Source organism: Paralichthys olivaceus, chromosome 6 (assembly GCF_024713975.1).
Source record: "Paralichthys olivaceus isolate ysfri-2021 chromosome 6, ASM2471397v2, whole genome shotgun sequence".
Classification (NCBI taxonomy): Eukaryota; Metazoa; Chordata; class Actinopteri; order Pleuronectiformes; family Paralichthyidae; genus Paralichthys; species Paralichthys olivaceus.
The window spans coordinates 17,206,536-17,225,805 of NC_091098.1; the positions used below are offsets into that span (position 1 = coordinate 17,206,536).

General features: G+C 41.7%; 1 protein-coding gene across 7 annotated transcripts in view; it reads right to left on the minus strand.

Moving 5' to 3' along the window:
• The window catches only part of LOC109635037 (ERC protein 2), a 142,834-nt gene that overhangs the window by 77,370 nt on the left and 46,194 nt on the right, over positions 1–19,270 (minus strand). For 5 of the 7 annotated variants that reach the window (XM_069527266.1, XM_069527264.1, XM_069527263.1 and 2 more), the window contains 5 exons: positions 16,919–17,056; positions 12,716–12,904; positions 7,037–7,078; positions 6,213–6,409; positions 5,875–5,889 (listed from right to left, as the gene is read on the minus strand). In XM_069527266.1, the coding sequence (XP_069383367.1) occupies positions 5,875–5,889; positions 6,213–6,409; positions 7,037–7,078; positions 12,716–12,904; positions 16,919–17,056 (581 nt within the window). The remainder of the gene's footprint in view (positions 1–5,874; positions 5,890–6,212; positions 6,410–7,036; positions 7,079–12,715; positions 12,905–16,918; positions 17,057–19,270) is intronic. The other 2 variants (XM_069527265.1, XM_069527269.1) reach the window with 1 other exon arrangement.

Below are 19,270 nucleotides of genomic sequence, written 5' to 3' on the forward strand. Positions count from 1 at the left end.
GACCTTCAATCACCAAAATCTAATCAATTCAAATTTGAGTCCAAGTTAATGTTTGTACCAGATTTGAGGACATTTCCTTGATGGATGATACAACGGAATGATGCCTCCAGTCACTGGCTGTCGATGATGCAGAGTCATAAAAACTAAACTTAACCTTAACGTACCCTGACCCTGAAATATGTCATGCACATAAAATTCACTGATTAACTCCCCATAACATGACTGTGTAAAGAGATTTCGCAATATACAGAACAGACACGAATACAAAAAGAAACATGTATTAATACACACAGAAATACGCCTGAACACAAACACAAATATGCTCAATTCAGGTTGTATGAATCCACAAAACCCATGCACCAAGAGACACACACACACACGCACACACAGCTGCACCAACACACAATCTCTATCCTCTCACAAACACTCTCGAAATAGAATCAAAACACACTGCCATCTCCCAGTTTATTCTTCACGCTGTTTTTTTTTAAAAATGCACAAAAAGTGTGAGAAAGCTGACAGTGACAAATTAGCGCTTAAGAGAACCCTCCAACACTGTAAACAGCCTGTGACCGAGCAGCTGCTAAAACGCGCCACATTATTATTCCATATCCACACTGGTGTGTTTACTCTGGGCAGAACCGACAAGCTGCCCCCCCATATGGGCAAATATTTGCTGTCACAGCCCTTAGAATGGTGTGTGTGTGTGTGTGTGTGTGTGTGTGTGTGTGTGTGTGTGTGTGTGTGGGGGGGTCAGTTGAAAGATGCTGGTGTGCAATCACTGTGAAATACACCTAACACGATGATGAATAAATATAAAACACACACAGCTTGCCACACACACAACAGCACCTTTCAAACACCTTTGAGGGTGTTTTTTGTTATAATAAGAGAAGACAGAGCAGGAGGGGAGTGCTCCACATTTATATCAATATTTATATCTGATATTACCCCCCCTACATAAAACTACACACATGGTTTATTAGCCGTGTCATTTCACATCTCTGGCTTCTATCTTTATACCTTTTTGTAATGACTCGGCTGTTGATTTTATGAGTTTTTATCATTTTACGAGGGGGTTTTGAAAAGTGCTGCGTAAATAAAGATTATTATTCAATCCTGTTATGAATGAAGTATATGTAAACACGTGTGTACATGTGCACACGTATTTACAAAGTGAGGAAGAGGAGGAGGAGACGAGGAGGAGAGGAATTTGCTTATACTGTGATCTTTGATGTCTGTGTGTGTGTTTTCACAAGCTCAGATGCATGTCCATGGAGAACAAATTTGCCATGAGGGCATATCGGCTATCACACACAGCCGCTACTGGCACAGGTGTATAAACCTGCAGGCGCGCTGGTCCCTTTTGATAGACCCCCATCATCCCAGCAGTGCGAGATGAAATAGGGTGTTTTGACCAGTCTGGAGGAAAAAGAGGGCACATGGAGTGCGAAGGGAGGAGTGGCCGTGCCGGGCTGCGTGTGAGTGGAAACTGAAGCGGAGCAGTGATTTGTTCATTACTGAGATTAATAAATTCATAGGGGGAAAATAGTATTTTATTGCAGTGACATACTTTAGAAAGATGAAGTGAGAGATAGAGAGCAGTGTGCATGAGTTCAGTAATTTTAAGTCATTTTTCACATTTCCTCTCCCTTCTTCCACCTGGAGCCCTCGACACTTCTGCCTTCCAACATAAGCAGCTCCGCTTTATTTCTGGCTGTCAAAGCACGGCTCTGTTATTTTATTTTTTATTTTTTTACCTTTCATATCTGGACACATATTTCTATCATATTTTCCTGTTCTCTTCCTTACTCCCTTTCTTACTTTTATTCTTTTTTCCATTATGCGATAACCATTATTTTCTTCTTTTTCTCATTTAACTCACATCTCACTTGGACAGAATTGAAGAAAAATAAAATGAACAAATAATCTTCTGACTTCCCTCAAGGACTACTGCCAACGTGCCCTTGAGCCAAGGCACCAACAGCAACCAAAAGGCTCCAGTGGAGCTGCCGAGGGGCCAACAGCAGGAAGCTGCGGTCTCACTGGGCTGCGCTCGGATCTGAATGTGGGAAACTGTGAATACTAAGTAGGGTGTTGCTGGAAAAGGGCATGTTCTTTCTGTTGACTTTTCTGGGTAAATAAAGGTTAAGAGCAGTAATAACCTTTTAAGAAAAAACAAACTCCAGATTTTTATCTCCCGCTTCATAACTCTTAATTCTTATGTCTCCTCATCTTCTCTTTTAATAAACAGCAAAGTGGAACAAAATCCTCTGATTTGAAGCAGACAGGGACTCACCAGGGCAGAACTACAATGGAAGAAGAGGCAGATATGATCTGAATGAAATATGTTTTCTCCACAGTGCAAAAGAGGAGAGGTATGAGGGAAAGGAGAGCGAGGAGGGAGAGGACACAGAGGAAATATAAAAGTGTAGCGTGAGGCAGTCGGGTCAACACTGGGAGTCTGAGGTTTTATCTGAGGCACTTGTCTGAATGCAGTGTTGAGAGATCCAAACAGAACACGTTTGTTTATTACTGATGAATGCTTTATGGTGCAAAGACATTTCTTATCGTAATACAAACAACATTTCACTTGTTTATAGCGCTTGGGCGCTCGTGTGTGTCTCTGTGTGTGTGTGTCTGTGTGTGTGTGCCTGCATGTGTGTTGAAAGACAAAGGAGTTTAGAAAGGAAGAACTAGCTTGTTGCTCTGTGTTCAAATGGGATAAAATAAGTTGGTGCTGGTGCAAATACACATAACAAAAGTTGACATTTACTAAATGACCATTGGAATTTGATGGACACACGGGACACAAATCTTGCAGAGACATTATATACACAGACTGTGGAGGTTTTGTGGTGTGCATGCAAAGTGTGTGTGGGTACTATTGTCGTAGGAATAAATTGTTTTTGTGAATGTATGAACATTTGGTCAGTCAGCAATCATGGATTCTTCACAGCATCGGTCAGATCATGATTTCTCCTCCATCTCATTTTAAACACACTGGTCTGCACACACATCTATACATAGGTACATACACACATACTCACTCCCTTTCCCTGAAACCCTCCCTAACATACCACAGTGATTACCGCGTCTGTAGCTGTGATACGGTGAGACTGTATTTTTTCTTCAGCCCTCACATCACTGAAAAAGTATAGGACTGTAACAGCCTCACAATATATAGACGTGAACACAGATTGTACCGTATGACTGCTTTCCAAAAGTGATGCCAAAGTGACTCAATCGCCCCCTGGTGGCTGGATTCAATATGGCTCCTAAATGCAGCCTCCTCAATGTTATTGGATGCGACATGGGCGAAACAAAAAACTAAAAGTACATGTCAAATAAATGTTTCTGTCATTTCAGGAAGTTCTTTTCACGTTGATGTTCCAGATTTTCTGTAATGTTGGTTTTAATTAGTTACTTTATTTGCTATAAGAGTGAAATGAAAGGTCATGATTGGCATCTGAGACTGACTCGTGAATAGGACCACACTACCACACCTCCATCCCCTACTTGCTCTTGCGCAGACTGTGGCTACATATGTGAAAATGTAGGTGGTTCTCGTATCCGTAATAATTCTGCTTCATTTCTGTATAGTGGGAGATGTGTTGTCCATCTTTATCTACAGTTTACCGCCTTGAGGGAAAGAGTGACTGAAAAGAAATCAAGCTTTATGCAAATTAACTCATATACAACAATAATGATAATGCATTTTTTTTTTTCTAATCTCAAGGTTAGAACTACTTTCATCACCCTAAAAACACTCAAGCGCTACTTACAAGGAAAATGGAGAAAGAAATTCATACATTGTTCCATTTGATTTCACATAAAGTTCTCCTACAGATAAGTACCCATGGCTTTCAGAGCTCTATTCACCAAATCCAACTATTGGCATTAGTGTGAACAGCTGATGCAAATGCGAAGCCTGTTCAGTGTCACCGATCCCTCAGTCAGATTAGCCAAGAATTACACCTACACGCATAACAGTGAAAAAAACCACCTAATGTTATTACTGATAACTTGAAGAGGATCACCATGAGATCTAAGCCATGAAATAGCTGAGTGATTCTTCTCTGTGCTGGAAGATATTTATTACAATGACCCGCTGACTACATTAATCTCTGACACCCTTTGCTGTGTTGCCAACTGGATGAGAAAGTGTCTCGTTCCTCATCTGCTCTCCCCTCGCTCCGTCCTCATGGTGGTTAACGGGCCATCTGAGCGAGTTCCAACAGAAACAGCCTGATTAAAAAGACATTCATCCTCTGCCCGGACACATCTCACACACTCTGAAACAGAAGTCCAATCAGTGCGCAGAAACTCATCCACCCATGCTGTCATACACCACATGTGTACGGACACACATATTTTTTGGTCTAGTGGGTCATATCAGATCAGGAGTACAGTAAGTGCATGTATTTATCCCTCCTGCAGTCACAAAAACACATACTGTGCATCAGGATACTAAACTATCTCTGTGTTTGTAGCAGCAGAGTACGACTGGTGTGTTTTCACCTCTGATAACCTGCATTTGACCTCCGACCTGTGCAAGCTGACCAGAAGGGGGGGGTTGGACTGATATGAGTGACTATTTGACACTAATGAGACAGCAGCCCTGATAAGATGGACGTGCTGTTTCGGGGAGAAAAGACTGATCCAGGAAATAAAGGCACCGACTGACGCTCTGGTGACAGCTGCATAGAGACGGCTTACACATGAAGACACAGATGTGGCGACATGATGCACACACACATGCATGGAAACAGAGAGGAAAGACTGTGTGAAAAAACTCTGCAGGAGCTGCTGCATCCCCATTTTCCTCCGTGCTCATGTGTTCCCACAGTGTTTGACTCAGCACATGGTTTCCATGCCAGAGTGCAGTCTGTAAAACGGGTAATGAATGAGGCAGGAAACTGCGCTGGACCCAGAACTCGCAGCCCATCCAGACTCATTCTAAACCATTCAGAACCATAGCTAGTGTTAACACACCTGATGGAGCCTGTGTGTTAAAAATTATTCCTTTTTTTCATTTTTCACACTGGTGGCTTCTTCTAGGCAGTTGGCCATCCACTAACAGAGACACCACATACAGCTGAATGCTTCAAATACATACAGACACATATACAAACACACAAAGACACACCCACACATACATTCATATGCAGTGCATCTACATTGGCACTAAACAACCCTTCATTTGGGGACACATCCACACCTTGCCAGTTCATAAATCAGATGATAATTGAGTAGAACTGTGCCAATAATAAACAGAACAGTATAAACAACCAGTGTCTGGGCTCGATACACCACCTCCCACTGGCATGCTGCTGGCTGCCTGCCTGGCAAAAAAAATACACACACACACACACACACGCACGCACACACAGACTCATACACATGTAAAGACAGAAAGAAAAAAGTGCTTATAAATTGATTTTACAGACACATATGTGAAAACACACATCATTTAAGATGAGTATGATATGAGGAAAACACACATGACAGCACTCGTGATAGCAATGAAATGTGAAGAAGCTTCGCAGAAGTCAATCCAATAGAGAAGCTATATGTCTCCGGTCATATAAATCAGGAAACATATAAAATCTTGCATTGTGTTATTGCTGCAACAGGAATGAGGAATGTGATAGTTTGAGGTAAATGCATTGTGTGTTAACTGTCCCACTGGGATAGTCAAATCTGAGTTTTCTGGGAATCCAATCTGAGCCAAAACGCCCCAATTTCCAACTTAATACCTGGGGAAGTTTAGATCTGCTCAACAGTCATGGCAAGATGTCAAGAGTAATGGCTTTGGACGGTGTTGGTGGTATTATGATGGTACATTTCACATCCACATTAAGAACTACTTACCCAGGTCTGCAGACACTGACACACAGAGAAGAACAATAAGACATTAGGCCAAATGATTAAAAACGTCACTTGCATATACATGTGGGCCACAGCATTCATTTCTACAGTGTGATTACATCAGGCACAAAGCATGACAACATGGAAGTGGTTTCAAGTGCTGGGAGGACACAATCTCGACAGTTTATGTCTGGTGGATTACTCCTTTATAAATAGAGCACTTAGGAATGAATTGAGATCCCACAAAGATCCGGTCACTCTGTGGGACTCTGCTATCTGAGGACACCCAGATGGTGTCCTGTGATATATATGAATATGTCGCTGAATCCTTTGACCCTCACCTCTCAAGATCTGAGATTTTCCTCTCTTTGCATGATTTGTCCGTCTCAGCATCCCTCAGAGCGGCCATTAGCCTCTCCACCTCGGATTGTGACTTCCCAGACTCCTCTCTGTAACGGGCCACTTCCTGCTCCAGGAGTTTCAGACGATCCGTGATGTCCGGACACTTCCTGACGGCCTCTTCGGTGATCTGGGTTTTCTTTGGGGGGCGGAGATGATGGACATTAGATATTTAAAAAAAGGCATACTATACTGCATAAATTATGATTAAGACTGTATCAAAGAACATATATGTTGCTTTCAGACATGCACTGAACTCCACAGACCCTCTGTATTTGTTCTGGAGGATGTGCCAGTGTGAACACAAATGGACGTGAAAAAGATTTCAACAATTAAGATAAAATGTGTTTCAGAAATAAATGACCAACCCTACCGTCAACAATGAATTATTAAAAATAAGCACCATAATCACACATTAGACACAATTGTTTGCACGTGAGCTGCCTAGACAATATATATACAAATGACAAAATATGTCTGGAAATGACCATAAGGACAGAAAGGGCTGATGCGAGTTGAGCTGAGCATAACAAAGTGCAGCTCAGACTGATTAAAGTTGAGCAAAATCTGGCAACAGAGAACAGAGCCAGACAAACTGAGCTGGAGATGTCCTAAGATGGCCTCTACACACACACACACACACACACACACACACACACACACACACACACACACACACACACACACACACACACACACACACACACACACACACACACACACACACACACACACACACGCACACATATAATGTCAAAGAGCATACCGTGGGGCTGACTGCTGGGAGCCCGTCAACTCTGGCTGGCACCTGGAAGTGAATACAACAACATATGACAGATGGAGAGTGAGCATATAGTGTAAGAACCATGTATTGTCGAGTAAATGATCTCAAACATCCCCTCGGAGTGAACGGTGGGACAGTCACACAGGGTCAGACGTGAGATCAAATCACATGAATAGCTTTACAACCTGAAGGAAAAGGTAAGTATGTGGTGAGGGTCACAATCTAGCTGAAGCAGAACCAATCTGTACTCTCATCCGCTCTCATCCCTTCATCATCCCCCTCTTCTCCCTCTCCTCTGATGCCTGCTTTTCTGTGGTTTGCTTCTATCAGTTACCTCCCCGGGGGCGTCCTTCATGTGGAGTTTTGAGTTCAGTCATTATCATTATAAAATTACTGTCTCCCTCTGTTTGGCTGCGATTTTATGAGACCACCAAACTTCGCAAATTTTTTTTTAAAAGTAAAAATAACCACATACACACTGATGAATTCTTTCTTCTCTGAGAAAAATATCCCAGAGGAAGTTTGTAACCTAGAATTATCTTGCTCTCTACTCCTGCCTCAGTCTCTTGGTCTTTACCTCTCTGTCTGCTGTGTTTGTGAAGATTGTTTAACTTGTTGAGACAACGGCGGCCACGTGTTTAAACATCATCAAGTGCGCACATGCACACACACACACACACACACACACACACTGGGTAATTTATTATCAGTTCTACATAAATCTGGGACAGTACAAGTAGCTCTACATGAGTGTGCCATTACAAAAGAAAAAAAGGAGTGTCTGTTAACTATTACATCTTGCCAGTTTGAACAAATGACTAATCGCAAAGCTAACAAATAAACTCAAAAATAATACAAATGATTGATATATATCTTTACATACGAGCATGCATTATGAGGTAGCTTAACATCTGTAAATGTGTAAAATATGAGTCATGGATTGCTTTATTGTGGATTCTTCCATGTGTTCTGCTCACACATTTGTGGATGCAAACTATGCTCTGGTGGAGCAGGAGAGTACTTTTAAAATGTGACTATAATCTCCATAAACAGATTCTGCACGTGAATGTGCAGAATCTGTAGGCGAGGGACAAGATTTTGGGACTTCTGGTTTCCACAGTCCTTGTGAAGAGTAAAAGAGGTGGAACAAATTGACTGAAATAAATCGGCTAAGTGCTTTTTATATTAAATTCGCCAACATGCCGTCTGGAACTAAAACACTTAATTCTCTTTTGTGTGGAGAAACAATTGACCCATGTGGACTGTAAAGGATTTACGGTAAATGGAAGATATCCTCCCCGCTTTCTGGAGGCCCAAAATAATGGCTGTTGCCCCCAGAGGCTAATTCACCCCCAGACGATGGCAGTTTGGCTTTGAGATCAGTACGACTATAACCTGTCTACAATATATACGTGCCAGCATATGACCTTAAAGAGCCCCCGACGCTCGACACTGTTCATGTACCCATGTGCACATTGCTGCACAAAATCCTGAGAAAAGTGGAGGGGGGGGGGGAGGCAAGCAGAATCATTGTTGACCTCGTGCTCACCCCATTACCTCCACACCTAACCCCACACACTCATCCACACACATCAAGCCCAATCTCAGAGAGCCCAAAATGCATTAGTCCTAAGTGGGACAGAGTTTGTTATGTTCTTACAGTGGGAAACACACACACACACACACACACACATGGGCAGAACGCAGAGGCTGCAAGGACGGCGGGTTCAGCAGGAATTTGTGATATTATGACAGGAGGGGGAAGGCCAGTAAAGATACGGTTACATATATGGTCAGAGAAATTATTATTATCATTCCTGGGAATTTCTCTGAAGTGTAAATATTACAAATAAGTTAAATATGTGTGGCCACCAGACTCTGCATTGGATTATTTAACTACTGGTCAGAGAAAACCCAGCAATGCTGAGGCCGGGTAGTCTTTACAAAAACACCATTCACCTCTAAAGGTGTATTCTGTTGCTGGATGTCTTAGACATGACTGAATTCAATCTCATTGACTCTGTCAGTGCAAAAATCAATGATTTGATGAGTCTGATTCTTCTTTTCTTTGTATTATTTTTAAAAAGAAGGTAAGGGAATGGTGAAAAAGAAAAAGGCAACAAAAAAGAAAGACATAAAAAGATTAAAAAAAACTGGTTTCAAAAGACCAAACTGTCTTTTGAATAGAACTCAGAAGTCATTTGAGGTGTGGAGCGTCCTCGCCACTCTAAACTAACCCTCTCTGGAAAAGGTCACTGTCTTCCCTGAGGTTCTTGACTGTTCTTCTCTTTGAAGAGCCGGTGTTTAGTTCCAGACGTCCTTTATTAACCCTCGGAATCAACAAATACTGTTTTATGGGAAGAGGATGATGATGCAGTGGTGCTCTGGGGTCAAGATAAAAAGCTCTACTAACAGCTTGACTGAGTCAGTAATACAAACATCTGCAGATACAGTGAGAGGGCCACTGTGTGTACAAGGCCTGATGGCAAACACAACCTCCACATCTGCCTGAGAGGTAAATGGCAACATATCAGGGTTGTCAGGCAAAATGCTTTATGTTTTTTTGGGGGGGAGGAGTACTTTTGATTAAAGTTTAATGGAAGAATTTCTCACACATCTGTGAGGCCTGTTTTGGAGGTTAAAAAAGGAATGTTTTTCTCAAACCCTGAAAGTGGTTGTGTCCGAAATCTCCCACTCACTCACGACCCCCTACTCATTATGTAGGGACTTCTACGTAGAGGACCATATAGTGATGTGAGCTCATCGGCAGAAGAATAAAACACTTTCTTTGATTCATTTTCTTTGCACTGGTAATTTTACATACAACGTCAATGTCGGCCACAATTTATTTAAAATATTGTATTTTAAGTTATTTTACAAAAAAAAAAAAAAAAAAAACGTTAAATGACCACATTAAATGTAGAAATAAATGTGTTTGCCACAATTTGTGCCGTGATGCTCTGCTCTGATCATTATTTACATTTGTACGACAGGTTGGGCTGTTGCTCCCCTCTCTCAGTCTGTTCAATGTTTTTTAAATTTTAAATGTGATAAACCTTTAATAGAAAGTTTTGAATGAATCTGAAAGTTTCTTTTGTTACTGGCTTTTAAATGTTAATATAAATTAATGACATATCTATGAATATGATCCTTTAAAAAAACTAAGGTGATATTTTCAAAGGGAAATACAAGTGTCCCAGATTACAAAGTGACCTGTCCCAGATTGTCCATTTTTTGGCACAAAGAACAGCAACCGCTGTGTCATGTCTCCTCTGAGTAAGATATCTTCATTCTTTCTTCTGGTGTGGTTAGAAAAAATCTTAACGATTAAAGAGAATTCTAATATGTTGTAATATGTCTAATGTGTAAAATAGAAATCGGGATGAGAAGTAGAAGTCAAAATTGCAAAATAATGTCCTAGATTACCTAAATTCACCCTAACAAGAAGAATTCAGCTAATTTGCTTGACAATTCTTCATTTTAATATCGAGCACATTTTGCTGCATAGTTTCTGTATGAATCATTGTCTTTAAAAAAAAAACTTCCCCTTTGTACTGTTACACCACAATTACATCACATTAATTTCAGAGACACTTTTGTCCAAAGCAATTTACAGTATGTGCATTCATACTTGATAGGCCCATACCTCAAGAAGGAAAAGAAAAAATGTGTCCAGGACCACAGTACATGCTACGGTTGCTGAAGTTTTTCTTTTTATGTTTGTTTTTGTTTTTGTTATTTCCAGAAATGTAAGGAAGTGCTTGTGTGCGGTGCAGAGGTATAATCTGAAAGCATGGGATTTCATCCTGTGGTGGAAGATGAACTGTATGTCTGCATTCCTGACTATGGCTGGCAGTTCATTCCACCACCTTGATCGAGATGAGGGACCACAGGGCCTTCAAAGTGACGACGCAGCAAATCGCCAGGAGGCCAAGGGTAGCTGGGGTGAGGCTTGACCATAGCTTGGAACTGTCTTTTCATTTGTATGATGTTTGTCAATTGAGTTGTATTTGTGCCGGATTCCCGTCACCTTGGATTGTGGCTTTAGCTGTGCATAACGTACTGGAGTTTGGAATCTGACTGTTAATGCAGTATTAACAAGACATGCAGCAGTATCAGATTGGGTCACTAGGGAATTTAAGCAGCGGTCACTTTAAGCTCTGCTGCGACTGGAAGTAGTTATCTGTTCTTTTTCCTCCCTCAGAGGAGGTTACGTTTTCACTCCTGTCCATTTTGGTTGGTTTGTTTTTAGCAAGATTACATAAATACTACCAGGCGGATTACCACGAAACTTGGTAAATAGGTGTTCTCAATATTTTCACAATTTTCTCACGGGAAAATGAATGGATCTTGATGAATAAAATCATGCTTGTTTAGAGCTACTATTCAATCAGCTATTTAAGTTTAGTTAAACTCGGTCACAACAGCTCTCATTCCTTCTTTGCCTATGACTTTGTCATCTAAAGCCATAAGCAGTTCTTCCTTGACAGATTTGAGCTTTATCGTCTGCTAAAACTTAGATTTGCTTCCTGTCTGGTTAAGCTCCTCACCTTAACAGGAGAAATGTATTGATCCATGTCTGGTCACCATAAAATACCTTGAAAGCAGTTTGTGCTTAAACTCACTATTTGCTGGCTGACGACTGTGAGTATTGAGTCACTTTGATCAGAATCTATCTCAGGCAGAAAATCATTTGACCTCCAACCTGCTGAGCACTACAACCTGTCACAATCCACTGCACTACAAACACACTTAAACACATGGCGACACTCACACGTCTTCAAGCTTCAACAGTCGTTTTTGTGCTAGCACAGGTGTAGAGCGAGAAACATGTGTACGCACACATACATAATCAAAGACATGAGCCCGCAATTATCAACTGTCTTCCTGGAGAATTTGTAGATTTACATAACAGGTCTGATTGCGGCCGAGTAAACAGAGCAGCCAAACTATGGCAACACTTCTGTCATAGTGTGAAGCTGCTCACTACAAAGAGTTTCTGAGCTGCCGTTCCTTTCATGTGGTTCCGCGTCAATGATCAACAAGATATCATTTCACAGGAATGAAACATGTGTGTGTGTGTGGGTGTGTGTTTGTGTGTGTGTGCGCTTTTTGTGAGTATAAAAGAAAACATTCTCATAAATTCTGGCAGGGCGAAGGTCTGTCCTGGCTTGTAAGCCTGGGAGAGGAAAAAGAAAAAGACAGCAAGGCCTCTGACTTGGCACCTGAGCGGGGATGGAGGGATCTTTTACGTCCATAAATCACTCTCTCTTAATTCATCCCTTCACCCCGCGGGACAAAGTACAGGCAGGCCCTGTGCTAGGGGGGTTGCTAACAGTATTGTGGATGCTCACCGGGAGGTAAGAGAGTGGAATTACTATTCCTATAGATGTAAGAAGTGTAAATACAGGGTACAAGTAGCATATTACAACCACTGTGGAGTGCTTGTAAAACTTAATTCTTTTTCTACAGTAAAAAAAAATATTTTAAAGCTTTGTGATGTTTGGGAAAAATGTTTTGTATATTTCAGATAAAAAAGTATTTTTGGGGGGAAGATTGTAGTACAGAATAACACAAAATACATCCTCACACACCTCTTTGATATCTACTCAACATCCCTGCTTACGATACTGTTACTGCATCAGAACATTCCACACTGACCTCTCCATCAGGTCTCTGGTTTTGGGTCAGACTGGGGTTTGTGGTCTGGCTCTGTGACAGTTTTGGAGGCTGCAGGGCCAGGAGTTTGTCCTTTAACTCCTGGTTCTCCCTCCTCATCTTCTCCAACTCCTCCAGCCGGACCCTGTCCTCCCGCTCCTTCTGCTCCCGGAGGCTCTCAATCACCCGTTCCTGAGATAGTAAAAGAACATGGAAAAAGAGAGTTTGGCGAGAAGCATGATTAAGAATACAGTAAAGGCCTTGATAGCTATTATGTACGTAAAGGCTTGTCCACATTCATGAAATGATATAAAATGGAACTTGTTCAGCTTCCAACGTGCAACAGATTGTCAGCCCTGTGTGATTACAGTTCCTCCCTATCATTATTGAAAAATTTGGGACAGTCTCTTGCTGAATAGGCTCAACGTCATGCTTTGCAAAGTGCAGCCAAAGACAAACTCATAAATGCCTGTCATAAATAATATATAACATTATGCAGATATACATATAGATATAATGTGCCAACTTTAATAAATAACAATGGGACACAAGGAGGTCAGAGCCAAGTCGAAGAGAGAGAGAAGGAATGGAAGGGTTAAGGGGACAGAGACAGATTTATTGATAGTGGATTGGACACCACTGTAGATCACTTCCCAACAACTCCACGTTGTCTTCTGATAAACCAAGCTGGAATGTTTGCATCGTAATTTTCTCTAGTCTGTGATCCCAGAGACAGCAGGAGAACCATGGCTCTGGGCATTGGCCGGAGACCAGGTCCACACCGTGGGTGGCGGAGCATCCAAGGTGTGTGTAGTAGATGTGTGAGTTAAGATGTATGTGTGTGCGTTAAGGTGTGGACTGAAGTGATTATCAAGGTGTTTATTCAGGTGTTTATTTAGGCGCACAGTACAGCTCAGCAACAAGGCTTTACGATGTGGCATCGCTGCATGATTGGCAGCTATAAACCCCTGGGTTATTGGACAAATACAACCACTAACTAGACCTGGCACAGTAACACACTGCATAGTGGGCTTGGAAAAGAGGGCAAGAGAGAGAGAGAGAGAGAGAAAAGAGGGGGTGAGAGACCACGTGGCTAATAGGTCCTGGGTGTTTTCCCCACGTTATGAAATATCTCGAGGATGTTTGGGGTTTAGGGAATGAGAGCAGAATGTGATAATAAAACCTGCCTCTATAAGGCTTAAGTGTGGAGCACACGTAAACTCCCCAGAAAACACACATATAACATCACAGTCAGGCACGCACACACACATGCAGATGTAAACACACCAAAGAGCAGAGCTCGGCACGGGCACAATGCCCCAGCCTGTTAATTAGAACCACAGCACTGTGTGGCTAGCGACTGGCTCCAAGAGCAGGTTTGTGACAGGGTGTGTGATTAGCAACACACACACTCGCTCTTGTAAACACATTACACACACCCTGCGTTGACCACAATGTCTGAAAAGCTCGCCAACGTTCTCTTCATCACCAGCAGAATTATATGAAGCCAGCATCAGAAGTGGTTTCTGGGTAAACAAACAGGCCGACACACAAAAAGAGATTTACAGTTTATTGAGCCATTAGGCTATTGTTTTCAAAGTCTGTCAGCAACAAAACAAATTTAGATCAATTTAAATTAAAAAAAATTCTTCGTACTGTGTCAGTCATGATGTAAACACACGAACACAAATCAGCCAACATCTCTTCTATTAATAGAATGATGTGAGCACCATTCTTGATTGGATGGATATTTATTCAGTGTAATTCAATGAAATGAAATCCAACACAACCACAAGTAAATAATAGCCTAAGAAGGCAACGAAAAATACACAGATGCAGCGGTAAAGTACTCCTCATAAGGAGGCGTTGTTGGTTGACTCAGCACCGAGATTGTATCTGTATAGTTGCAATTCTCATTGCTAAATGTGCCTCTAAGAGATACTGTGTTGCTTCGTGGAGCAACTTCATCAGACTCCGCTTTCTGTTTTCCTCACGTTAGTTGAGTAGCGCACCTTGGTGAGAGCAGACGCATGCAAATAACTTCTTCCTTTTCACATCTCCTTTTTGCACCTCCACTCATGAGTAACTTTAGTTTACATCTGGTTTTCCATTTTATTCATGTGCGACCAAGAGAGGTTGAGTTTTGGTCTTTCCCTCCATTCTCTATGCTTTCAAAACAGCTTCAAATGAAACACTCTGACCCAAACCGTTACAAACTGGTTTTCAAATGCTACATGCATGATTTCTATGCACCATAGTCACATTCTGTCAGGAGGGTCCACAGAATATTTTCCTTCCTTCCCTAAACTGAAAACACACTTGACCCATCACTAAACCTATTGTTACAAACAGGAATATGCAATAACAAATGCAAAGGCATAAAAAAAAAGTACACATATGCGGTGTGTGTACATTGGACCACATGAAACTGGGGCAGCCCTGTAACCAGCCCAGTATTGTTGGACATGCACATCTGTCCAAAGAGGGAACTCTCCAAACTCCTAACCAGCAGCCAGTGCCAACAAAATGTAAACCAGCATCCATCTTTTAGCCTCCAGTACAAACAAACATGTAAATGGGAACCATTTTTAGCCTGCACTGCAATCATTTTTTAGACTGCAGTACCAACAATGTGTGCTAGCAACAACTTTGAACATGCAACAAAGCTAAGCAAGATGGAGCCACTCTGAAATCATGCCAGTCAGTTCAAGGTACTGTGTGTACACTTCCAGACTTGGGTTTGACATCTCCACGGTCACGGTCAGTACAGTGCAACATCAAATCCGTCCTGCGCTCGAGCCTGTCTTCAATTAGAAATCGCTGGCACCCTGTAACCATGAGTGCAAATCCATAAACACATCGCCAAAGGCTTGTGTAGAAGAGGAAAAAAAAAAAAAAAAGGAAAAAAAACACCATCATTCAAAGCAAGAATTTGCGTCAGCATTCCAGCTTCTCGAAAGTAACTTACTTCCTCAGGAATACAGTAAAATCGACAGGGTTTTTATTGGGTTAATGACCTGTGCGATTAAATGCGGTGCATTTTTTCCTGAAAACAAAACACCAAACTGGCCAGCAGGGCCATTCATCTTTCAGTGTTTGTGGCGGCATGCTATAGCTCAGTAGTGTGGAGGTGAGGCTTTATGGAGACCAGCTGCTCTCTCACGTTGCCAGAAAACAACAAACACTGAATGTTTACGACCAACATCCAGTCAATTCACTCACCCATCCGCCCATGTGGAGTAAGTCTTACTTCAACTTGAACCACAGACTTGTTTAGCTCTATGGTTTTTCTCTGCAGTGCATCTTTTTATGCGTAAAAGCACATACAGACCTGTGCGTCTACCTGCTGAGTATTAGACCAGCAAACCAAAAAATAAAGTATGGAATTAAATCCAGTTGATAAAGACAGATTAACAAACTTAATATTATCAAAATAATTTTGGACTAGAACTGTACATATCCCTCTGAGAAGTAACGTCACCTTGTATCTGCATTATCTCTCTCATTATTTGACAGTTGCTTCATTTTTTCCAATATAAGTTTGTGGCTGAATTGAATTTCAATCCGTCTGTGTCTTTGTAAATGTATTTCTCTCTCCAGCTCTGTTTTTTCTCTTCCTCTTTCATATGCCTTAGCAGAAGTCGCTCATTTTTTTACTCTGTCTCCACCCTTGCATTCCTTGACCTCTGCCCCCCTAATTCTGAGGCCACCTCTTCCATCAGAGCTGTGCCTCTTCTGCCATTCGGCTTTTCCATTCTTCCATCCCTCCCCCTTTTAAAAACTTCTGTCCTCCTCTTATTCTATAGATCATTCCCTCCCTATGTTCAGCGCAGCTACAGACAGGGACTAATCCTCTGTCTGTGTTCACCTTAGACCTCCCTTCTTCCTGTGCCTCCATCTCCCCCATACTGTTTTTTCAGTCGGGACCTCATCTAGTGTGGTCCAAGGTCTATAAATTAGAGGGCTGAGTCTGTGAATTATGGCAGTGAGTCATAGCAAAGAATGGAACTTAATTAAGCTGTACGCCGTAGACCAGCTTCCTGAAAGACAAGTGTGCCCCAATGCGTAAAAATTTCCATACCTTTCCAGGCCAAGTGGTGGTCTAATGGTTTCACTTTGTGAGTTTTTATTGTCAACATCTGACAAACAAGTTTCAGCCTCTCCATCAACAGCATTGCCCCCCCCATCCCTCACTTTGTTCTGTACCTTTTCTGATAAAGCCTCCTCCAGTGTGGTCAGGGCTGTGTCTGTGTTACTGGAGTCAGTCTGCAGGCCCTGGACCCTTTCCCTCAACCCAGCCAGCTGTTTGTCTTTATCCTTTAACTGCTCCAGCAGGTTCTCAATCTGGAGAAAGAAGGACAAGATTAGCAGCATATTGATGTGAAACAAGCACAAAACAATCCTAAAGAGTAAAAGAATCACAGAGTGCCACAAACACAAATTATTCCATTGGCCACTGATTCATCGAGAAGATGAACCTAGACCAAGAATAGTGCGCTCAGCCTCTGGCGGCATTCTCCAATTTCCTGCTGTAATGTCTTCCACTCTGGCCGGGCATCTTGAAGATGAGTAGCAATGAAAGCCTCCACTGTATGACTCGGGTAAAGACAATTATGGATGGATTCATGAGGAAAGAAGAAGTTAATTCTTCTTCTAAGTCAAAAGCTTGGTGGCAGGGTGTAAACAACCAAGCCTCTGAGGAAGACGCATGAGGCAGGGGTGCATCTTCCCTTTGGTTTCTATCAGCTGTGACAGCTTTGTTCCTTTGTTTGTTGTTTATTTGCTTTTTTTAATAATCACAATTAGCACAAGCTTTCAAGATTGTCTCCAGTAATATCCTGTACAGTGTCACTTTTTTCTCCTGTTGTGTTTTTAAGATCAAAATTAAGACAGATTTCTCAAGCATGAAGAGAATTTTAGTTCAAATGCTTGTTTTACCCACAGCTGCAGTTTAAACACTGGACAGTCTGTGAAAGACAGTGGTAAACTGTGACAGCGTCCTCCCACAAAGTGCAAAGCAAGTGTCTTTGCTGATTTCAGACCGACGCATATTCACATCCAGTGCCCATGTTGCAGCGAACGCCCATGCTCCCCATAAGTGCCCATGGGCATGTTGGTCGTAAAGGAGGTTTGCTCAGGTGTATTGCTATCTTGAGGCAGTGGAGAGTGATTGCACCAAGTTTGAGACTAAGCACAAACCTTTTCTCTGACGTTAAACTGGCAGAAGTGGATTTGGACATGCTCTGAGTGCACTTGCACCGTGGCCCTTAATCCGTGTGCAGAGATCATTAAATGAGAGCTCTGTTTCTCTGCATCTGCCTTTCTGTGGCTAACCTCATGTCGCTGAAGTGGTGGTGTAATAGCCAGTTGTGGTGTTCAACAACCTTTATCTGATGATCATTTGCAAAACAGAACACAAACGTACGCAAAGACAAATACCCAGGCTCACAAGGACACACAATAACACACACACAAAAACACAAAAGCCCCAAGCTGTACCAAGCAAAACACTAGCAGATGGAGCTGGGATAGAACTTGGTGCAATGCAATGAAACTCTAGGAGTTAAAATAAAGATATTGTCTTTTTTAAGCACACAACAGCTTATTTCTCTTAAATTTCAGTAACAAATTTGTTTAGAGAGCACTCCCATGTTCAGGTGTGTCTCTGGCTGGTCACAATAAAAGGCCAATACAAGACGTCAAATTTACATCAAACGTTACATAGTCACAGATGTTGTTAGCCGTGAGGGAGCGTGCAGTCAAATCAAACCGAATCAAATTTTATTTGTATGGCCCATATTCACAAATTATAAGTTGCCTCATAAGTTTTAACAATTGTGCAACAACCTTTTTCCTGAACCTTTGACAGACAGAAGTGCAATTCCAATTTTGGTGGAAAGTTTGAAAGCATTGCGATCCGTCCAGATGTCCATCGACCACGTGTCACCATGAAAATACTGGACATACCAGATACTGGATCGAGACACCGTTAAACTGTTGCTCGATTATCTGTATCTTTGCTCCACATCAAAAAGTGCTGTCAGCTGTTTTGTTCATTGAACCCTGAAGTTTCAGATTTCTACATATTGCATTAATACCTTTGTCAAGTGTACTTACAATGGGACAACACAACTGGTGACAGGACTCACTGACAAGGTGACCTGCTTGTGTCTTATCATAACCACCATAAACAAACTGTATATTCCTTTCAATGATGAATTAATATAATATTGATTTTAAAAAAGCGTAATTTGAAAAGTTCACAGACCCGCTGCTTTTCCTGCGCACCAGCACAAAGCACTTCCTCAGACTTTCTCAGTGGTTTTTCCACAAACAGACAAAGCACCATTCACTCACGGCTGTGAAACATTAATACCATATTTGACCCAACTGGTCTTTTCTCAGATCAGGGATTGCGCTGTGCAAAAGAGAGACATATGCACTGAAGAATTCATTATTTAATGAACATGAGAATCCAATAAAAACAAGGAAAGCACTTCAGGCAATCAAGAGACCACATTTTAACTGAAATGGTGACGGGGGTAAAAAAAAAAAGTC